This window comes from Centruroides vittatus, unplaced genomic scaffold (genome assembly GCF_030686945.1).
Source record: "Centruroides vittatus isolate TY-2023 unplaced genomic scaffold, ASM3068694v2 contig_1033, whole genome shotgun sequence".
Taxonomy (NCBI): domain Eukaryota; kingdom Metazoa; phylum Arthropoda; class Arachnida; order Scorpiones; family Buthidae; genus Centruroides; species Centruroides vittatus.
Window position 1 is genome coordinate 2,326,831 of NW_027120671.1, and position 9,722 is coordinate 2,336,552.

The window sequence follows — 9,722 nt, forward strand, 5'->3', positions numbered from 1 at the left end:
TCGAATTTTGTAGAAAATTATTTAAGTGTGATTTCATTTAAATACACAAAATTACTTGAAAATTATCTGGAAGAGAATAATAGGTGAGCGTAAGAAATCTTATACTTCTTCCTCGATTGAACAACATTTTAAACTGTTGTTTGAAAGTTTGTTTTTTTTTTTTTTTAATTTTATATCCGCAGATTCGTAGATATCGGTGATTCAACAATGGTTTTATCTCCATCCTATTATTCAAGATTTAATAAAGTTTGTAAGATTTCAAAATCATTTTTAAATTTGTTAAAACCTTGCAATTTCTATAGCTTATATATACATAAATGTAAGAATTTAATTATATTTCAGCTATGACTCAATTTTCTCAAAGTAAATACATATCGAATGTTAATTTTCCTATGTAAGTAACCTAAATAAATTTCTCATGTATTAACTTTAACTATATATACTTTAATTATAGTAGACCTTTTCTAATAAAAATAAGTTTGTTAACAGTATAAATTGATAAAAGAAGTAGACCTACTAAAATATTTATTGGTCGAATTAGAGAATAATTGTAATCGCTTTTACTTAGTGAAGAACACAAATGTAACATAAACGAACAAAAGGTGTTCTAACACGATATCAAAAAAGGCAGAATTTACTATTTCTAACGCGATATAAAATCAGATAGTTTTTTCGTTCACTAATGGGTAGTCTACATAAACATTTTATCGAACGTATTGTGAAACGATTAGTTGAGATATCAGAAACTCTACACGTATAAACGACTATGCTTTGCCTGAATGCTACTCTCAGTTTGATTGTTCAGTATGGAGGAATGCCTATTTTTTTAGATATCTAATAGTTCCTTTTGACAAAAAAAAAAAAAACCTTACAAAAGATTGGCTTTGCTCTACGCAAATGGTGGGGCAGAAAGTGGTTACTTTAAATGGACAGGTCTATCTTTATTACATTATTACTATTTATTAATAAATCATCTTTAATACTGTCATCAGAGGCAGAGTATGGCACCGTTTTTTTCTGAAATAAATATTATCGTAAAATATGTAATTTACTGTGTGGATTTTAATGCATATTTGCAGATACAATACTTTATATTATTTTATTCAAATTTTAGAGTTATACTTTTTGTATATCATAATGTTCGAGTGTATATAAATTCAGAGTATATATAACAAGAGTAGCCAGACTTTGTGACGATAGGAGCCAATAATGTTAAGGTTATGATATTAAAGCAATCAAAACGAACGAAATAAAACCTAGATAACTGCTAGAAATGTGGTATAATATTTTGAGAATTTTATATTTATTTATGCCATCCATCTTCTCTATTTTAGATAATGTCTTGTATTTGTGAAAAGTTATATTGTTTTAAAACTAGAAATTTTCCTGTCAAGCGTCAAGTTTGCTGTCTGTAAATAAATAGAGATTGAGCAATTGAGAATGAAGAGTAGATAATATTTCAAGTAGCCTGTACCGTTCTTCGAAACGCAATAGATGAGCGATAACAAATTTTAAATGACAGGTTCTTTATATCGTTACTTCTGATTGAATAATGGACGTTACGTGGTCACTACGGAACTTTAAAATATATATATGAAATTACGCTATTTGCCAAAATATTTTAAAATGCAATGAAAGTAAATGGCTTTAAGCTACTAAACCGAATTCGATGTAGCCTGTTTCTATAGCTAAGACTTAATATTTTCACAAATTAAGTATTCTACATGACTTATATTTAATGTGGAAATATAAAAAGAATATAATGAAAATTTCACCTGAATTAAACAAAAATAACAGCAGTTATAGGGGTCGATATCGGCATCGATAAACCTCTCTTTTAAAAGACTTTATTATGATAATAAAAAATAAATAATACAACATGGTATATCTGTGGAGAAAAAAAGATAATAAACGATGCCCTGGACTTTGGTTCATATATTGATATTATTATTAATTATTACAAAATCTATCTCTTGTTTCCGCTATTTAATCTTATAAATTATCAACCAACTTTTACAATGGCAATTGCATTGTTTAAAATAAATTCTCAAATAATTTCAACGCTTTTCTACAAATTCAAATAATTAGTTTCATTTGCGAAATCACAAAGCTGAAACTTGTAATGGAAGATAAATAATTTTTATTTTATTTATTGTTAGATATGCGAATTATGCCCGTTATGGTACTCTTTTAGCGCATGAAATTACTCATTCTCTGGATACAGAAAGTAAGTTTTAATTTATCCACATTTTTTATGCCTTTAATTTTTTAATACCTATAATCTGAAAAGGTAAATTCACACGTTTTATGAAATTATTGTACAACTTTTTCATAAAGATTTGTTTTTATAAAGACCTACTTTTAAAATTACTAAATACTTTAATAGATAATTTAAAATAAGAATAAATCAATTCTCTATGATAACTTTTATCGCGAGATGATGATTTTACTGTTAATTGGAACATGCAGCCCACACTCATTCTACGTGACTAATGCAACTCTAATTTAGAAGAAAGAAGAATAACAAAGTTTACTCTGAAGATGCTATGATACTACAGGAGCTCACCTACTGACCATATTGTTGCATAAGTGCATAGAGATAGTCTAACTTTCAACATTAAGTTTGGATTACAGTTGATTAAATAATTTAATAACACTACTTATTTTATTTTCATAAATTAGATATTTGTAAAGACAGTGATGGAAATTTAAATCGCTATTCAAATATTAATAAGATATGCCCAGAGGAATCACTAGTGGAATACAATAAAAGAGTGCAATGCTTGGTTGATCAGTATGGATCCTATGAAATTAAAGGAAAGAAGGTGAGTTGTTTATTTCGCATGACTTTATAAAAAATCATTTTATTAATAGAAAGAATATTTTATATTAATTCTTTAATATTCGTATTTCTACTTTATTTATAAAAATTAATTTTTACTGAGTTATATAATTTCATTGCAGGTTGACGGTGTGAAAACAATAGATGAAAACATAGCAGACAATGGCGGCTTGAGATATGCATATTTTGTAAGTAATTTCGACAATTTCAAAACTTTCCATTAATTACTTCAGAAACATTTATATGGCTATAATTAAAAACCATGTTTTTAATCATAGGCATATAAAGCGTATGTAAATATTTATGGAAATGAAGGAAAACATACTCTTGAAGACTCCGAAATGTATAGTCCGGATCAAATGTTCTTCATATCATACGCAACTGTAAGTGTTATCTGTAATATTTTTATACAAATAATGTATAATTGTATTCAAATTACATGAAATTTTTTACAGATGTGGTGTGAGTCAAAAAGGGGCGAGGAATTAAAACGTATTTTGAAACCGGATGATCACAGTCCGCAGAAATTCAGGTATATTAAAAAACAAATTAATATTTATAAAGAAAATCAACAATTATTTGAATTTTTTGTCTCTCAATTTCAGGATCATAGGACCAGTTTCTAACATGAAAGAATTTTCAGAGGCATTTAAATGCGGTAACGATAAACCTATGAATCCGGCTAACAAATGTATTTTATGGTAAATGAAGACGTCTTTATTAATACGTTGCGATGAAACGACGAGAATAAATACCACAATTTATAGTTATTGTTGTTAAAAGAAACCCTGAATATAAGTACTTATATCTGTTTTCATAAGTGAAGTTAAAGGATAAATCTATTTTTTGTTATTAAAAGGACACTAGAGAAAAAAAAGATCGTTGTTTTTCGTGGAATTAATCAAACTTGAAATGATCTTTAGATAAGTAAATAATCGGTATAATCCAAAAAAGACAATGTTCATTTATCTGGATTAAAAACATCTTAACGGAATTTCGGGTGTAATTTTCTTAATTTTTATTGGATTTTTCGCAAGAAAAACTTTAATTTTTAATTGTAGAATTTCGTCGGATGGCAATTATGTTTAAAAATAAAATTGAAGACAAAGTTAGTTTAAAAAGGAATCACTATTTATTCCATTATGATGTTCCGGAATACAAACGTTTGACGATCGACTTTTCTCTGTAGGCTACTTGGCCGTTAAAATTAAAACTTCCTTTTAAATTTAAAAAACACACAAAAAAATATCCAATTAAAAACACAATTTTAAAAAATCGGACGTGGCGATGGCATAGACATCTTTTCTTCAATTTTTATCACTTGGGGACGATAGAGCTTTATATCTGTTATGGACCAAGTAATTAACTGTTTCTTACTTCTTTTATTCCTACGTGTATTGGCTTATTTTCATCCCTTCTTGTAATAATAAAATAAACGAAAACACGCAACTCTTCGCTTGCCCATCGTTATTTCGAAACGAATGGACACTCAGAACTCACCACGGAGAGTTTGCTGCGTCAGAGTTCCACTGAGATTGAAAAGAATGCAACTCCACGCGTGATTAACATCACTTTTGAGGTTTCATTTGTCTTAACTCACACTTGAATAACATTTGTTTAACGTCAACAATTCTTGGTCTTCTCTTTGCGATTCTGTATTTTCTCCCAACAAAAAGGCGTCAACAATGGAATTGTGAGATACGCCAAGGGCCAGGGGTTAAACCTTCCTGACCTCTTACGGCCACGGGTTGACAAAACTCGATCTCGGCGTCTATTGGATGGCTTTAAGGAGGGCGAAGATGTGAGTGGGGAGGCCGCGAGTAAGTGAACAAGTGTCCTTAAATTGACTGAAGACAGGTTTTAACAAATAAAACATTTAGTCATCAACTAGTTTAACAAACAAAATCGGTTACAAATCTATGCATCTAAAATACTGCTCCATTAATTGCGATTATACGCGATTAAATACAAGTTTACAATTCTAATAAGGGCGGCTATGTCTAAAGCCTAATTCTGTTGAGAGAGAGTTTACAAGGTCCTAACAATTACCTCTATATGAGATCAGACGGTCAATTATAGTATGGCGGTCGTATGTCTTCTCCGACGGGATCCAAGTCCTTTGCATGGAGATCGACGACACAAGTATAGGAATAGCTTCCGGCGGCGCGAGCTTTCATAGCGTTAGTGTGGGAAGGAGATCTGTTGTTGACGATGACTTGCAGTTCTTGACAGCTAAGTGTCAACTTTCAAGTGTCAAGTGAACTGTTGATAGTTAAAGAAGACTGTTTACAATTAATACAAACGACGAGAAAAAGAAAGTTTCCTTTCATTTATTAAATTTTCCCGCTAAAATCCGCAGTCTCACAGAATCATTCAACAATGCATTCTAACAATAGGTTACTTTCGACAAATACGTGACGCGTTAAGTTATTAATCGATTTGAATTACCGGTATTTCACTTTAAAAATTCAATTTTTCTAATAAATACAATTATAAAAATAAAACTTTCAGATGTCATGTGAATTCATTTATTCTAATATTATCTTGTGTTTTGTAAAGCTCAAACAACAAATCGTATTACACAACCACACATGGATTTTTACCATTATTGACATTTATGGGTTCAGGGGCTCTGAAAACATGGAAATTTCCAAATAACTCGGAAAGTCAATTTGACAAGATTCCAATACTTTACCTTGTTATGTATACGTGAAACATCGGTGAAAATAAAACGTATTATTAACTTACGAGTATTTTCACCATTAGAAAGGAAACAATACGCAAAAATTAAAAATATAATCGTAAATTTTAATGCTATGCCGACAATTTCACTATTTTAAAATAAAAACTGGCTTCAGTAAGACACCAAGTGACCCAACTCGTATGTTTTAGATGACCTGTGAATGGTCAATATAGACATTGGCGCATCAAAGCTATGGTTGCCAAGTAAATTTTAATTTCTTTTCTTACGTTTTTTTGTTAATTTCCCTACATTTCCATTCTGATTGCATAACGGTAGAGCAGTGTTTCTCAAACTTGTTTGTACGGTGGCACACTGAAATTATTAAACAAAATTCACGGCACCCGTTATCTTTATTATTATATTTTTATTTTATTTTATTATTATTTTTTTTTTTTTGCTTTTTTTACGGTTAGTAATGATACGAAGGACGAAAAGTTTATTTCCAAACAACACAAAAACATTCAAAACATAAGTTATTATTATAAAGTTATTATATAGGTATCTGGTGATAAAATGAGCTCTCGATTTTTGATGATTTACTAGTGCTAATCGATTCCTTAGCTTTGCTACCAGAAACCACTTCTTGATCATTAGAATCTTCACGTTTTCTTTTTTAATGTAAAAATTATTCACGATATTGAACGACATAATTAACTTCAATATTTTATTATAAAATTTAATTACAAGTTAATAATTTATTTTTTCTTGTTGTAAAGAAGAAAAATACTTTTATACGATGCTTTTTCGTTATTGTCCGAACATATAACAATAATAAAAACAGCTACTTACTGCATTCGACGCATTTATATTGCGCTTCTACTCGCTGCAGGAACAGAAGAACAGACAACTAGTAACTAGTTCTTTTTTTTCTAGTATTTACGTATCGGCAATTACCGAGTCACCGAGACAAGTGGCGACGTAACAAGATTAGTAGAAAAAACCAATATTCGTGTTTTATAATTGATTTAATTATTTATCTAATTTAATACTTTAATTCCATTATTTTAAGTAATTTTAATTTAATTATTTAAAAATTTCGCGGCACCCTTGTGGCGTACTTGCGGCACCCTCTTTGAGAACCACTGCGGTAGATGCTGATACAAATTTCAATAGAACAGGCCATTTGTATAAATGTAGTACTCAAGGTAAAACCTCCTGTTTCAGAAGATTCGAGAACGAGTCCAGATGAGTCGTAAACCCTAAGAATTTTTCGGATGGTTGTCCATTTGAATTTGTTGGACTTACAACAGGCTTGGCTAAAAAAAAGTCTCTTTTAGTTCCCATAGGGCTGAAAGAGTTGTAAAAAAATTGGTTAGATTTACCTTTGGTAGTCAAAATAGCGGCGCTTCCGGTCGCCATATTGTTTGCACATGTGCATGCGCAAACAAGATGGCCCCCCCCCGACAATAACCAAAATGCGCCTATATTTAAACTTTTTTTAAACTAAAATATTTTTAAAACATAAATTTGCTACTTACTTTTTCCCGTGCTTTTGGTTTCATTTCCTACTTTTGGACAGGAGACGAAAAATAAAAACGTCACCATACTGCCTGAAAACCATCGATAACTGGACGTAGTGAATTACGAGATTGAATATATCGGTGGTTCGAACAGGATTTGCCTGTAGTGTAAGTTTAAGTTAAAGCCTATGGGGAAACATCAGGTTATGAACAGTAAAAGATGAATCACTAACCTACGGGAAATCTGTCGGGAGCACGAACAATCGAACGCCACTTAGTAGAAAATTAAAACGGCGTAGAATGCATTGTGAAAGGTAAGAAATTGTAAATATGATACCTTTCATTATTTTTCGTCTCCGGTTCAAAAGTAGGACACCGTTGAACTCGTCTCGGTCCCCTAATATATACTCAAAGCCCCGAAATTCCATAGGGAATAATCTAAAGTACAGCCAATCACCAAAACACTCCTTTCTTCTGTTAGAGAAGTTCGGGGAAGTAGGTCTCCACTTTCTAACTTAAACCTACTCTAATAATTACCAAATAATTTTGTCTTCCGACATTTTTCGGACGACAGGTAAACAGTAAAAGCCATTGGCCAAATTTTCCTACTCGTTAACTTAAAAAAAATTGTACAAACTTTAAAATAACACCAATGCCATTTGAAAAGATAACATGCACCATCCGTCTACAGCATAACCGAACTCAAAATTTGCATAATTTCTCATATTTTCCAAATGGAAAATTTTGAAGAAAATTTGCATACGAAACCGTCAGTATGATAAGCGCCATCTACATTTCATTTCTAAACACGCATGCCATCTAGGTTACCGGAAGCGCCGCTATTTTGATTACCAAAAGTAAATCTAACCAAAAAATTATATGTATCTTTTATCATTATCATTATTTATAAACAAAAGAATAATTAATATTAATTTAAATATAATAGTAACTTATAGAATACAATAATCTGTATGTAACGCAATAATTAACGGAATTTTAATGTTATCAATATTAATGATTATCAAAGACAGATCATACAATAAAAAAAAACCATAAAATATTTTATTGAGTATCAATAAATTTTAATAGAAGACGCAAAAAATTGTATGAGATAAATCTCTTTTAAAATTCCCCTAAATTTCCCAAAAATCTACGCAACTAAATTTTCTAAATCTAGGGCGAATCTAGATTTTCATGTCTGAAGTCGACACCAATCGTGAGAGAAAGAGGACCAGATTAACTATATACGAATTCCGTTTTTTACAGCAAGTCACGTTATTTCAATTCAAAATTTTGCATTGAACGGAATTAGATAAATAACCGGCACGACTCTTTTTCTAATACGAAAAGTATGATGTACTATACGGGAGCAAAACACTATTACACTCGAGGCAGGCAAGCGCTGTGTTACCTTTTGCGGTAATGGCATAATGGTGCATCTATTTCGCGCTATGTCATTCTCGCAGTATTTCAGTAAATATAATATACATTTTTTAAAATTATATCCTATTTGTAAGAATTATATTTAGTTAATTATTTTGTTAATTTTTTCTAATAGATGGCGCTACATGTAAAGAGAGCAATCAAATGTAGACAGAATTTAATCGATACATACAAATGTAATTGATAATTTGGGGTGGGATGTACGACATTATATAGGCTTGAAGAATTTGAACGCAGCTGTCGGGTTTCATAGCAATTGATCGAACGGCACAGGCGTACATAGTGTACAAACAAATAAACTGATATTAGCCAGGTGTCGCCCGGGTAAAAGGTAACAACAAAAGTTAAGATTATTAGATTATTTCGTACTTCTAATCCTTTTATTATATTATAGTATTTCATTTATATTTACAAAGGATTATCGCACCGAGTCACCAATCTAAAACATTTTTAAAATTTATTAAATTGTGCACAATTTACGAATAAAGAACACTTAAATAAGGTTATATTTGTTGTTATGTAAATCAAACACTATAACATAATAAACATTAAAGCGAAAACTATATAAAGAGTTCGGCTATTTTATGCTACTATTGTCACGTTTATCGCAATACTCGAATGCTACAAAATGGCACAGTTTCATTGGTCAAGTATACACGAAAATATATCTTAAATTTTCAGATATCATAATATTTTCTTATGTAAATAATCATTGTGTAGACGTTTTTAAATTTAAATAAATCTTATTCTATTTTATGATATTCATTATTATTTGTCAATTATGACTTCGAATCCTTACGAAAATATAATTAATTTAGAAAAATTTCATTACCGAAAACTTTTCGAAACTCTGTCCAAACAATAGCAAAGAAGCGATATAGATTTATTCTAGCACATGAAATTGTTCATTCACTTCATAGACGAGGCATATTTTATTACTAACGTATTTTCAATTTTTACAGTAATTATTTTTATATGAAAGATCATATCTATTACTTTAAATTGTCGATAACAATAAGAAATAATGAAGTTTTATCAATTTTGATATTTTCGCCTTCATTTTGATGCGATTTCTATTCAAAATAGCTGAATACATTTACAATGAATTCTATTGTTCGAATCTCTTGATTAATTTTATATTTCGTATATAACTCTTAAAAATTATATTTAAAAATCTTTAGAAGTTACAAGGAGCAGCATTGGAAACGTGATGAATCTATGGTCAGAAAATGCA

General features: G+C 30.2%; 1 protein-coding gene and 1 long non-coding RNA gene across 2 annotated transcripts in view; both read left to right on the forward strand.

The window, feature by feature from the left end:
- The window catches only part of LOC136968739 (endothelin-converting enzyme homolog), a 55,278-nt gene extending 51,568 nt beyond the window's left edge, over window positions 1–3,710 (forward strand). The window contains exons 4-9 of the mRNA XM_067262770.1: window positions 2,160–2,227; window positions 2,683–2,825; window positions 2,965–3,030; window positions 3,121–3,225; window positions 3,298–3,374; window positions 3,448–3,710. Of these exons, the coding sequence (XP_067118871.1) occupies window positions 2,160–2,227; window positions 2,683–2,825; window positions 2,965–3,030; window positions 3,121–3,225; window positions 3,298–3,374; window positions 3,448–3,547 (559 nt within the window). The 3' untranslated portion in view covers window positions 3,548–3,710. The remainder of the gene's footprint in view (window positions 1–2,159; window positions 2,228–2,682; window positions 2,826–2,964; window positions 3,031–3,120; window positions 3,226–3,297; window positions 3,375–3,447) is intronic.
- LOC136968749 (uncharacterized) lies at window positions 38–378 on the forward strand. The gene is made up of 3 exons (XR_010879696.1): window positions 38–89; window positions 183–250; window positions 343–378. It is a non-coding gene; the product is annotated as an uncharacterized lncRNA (long non-coding RNA).
- Window positions 3,711–9,722: the final 6,012 nt, after the last annotated feature.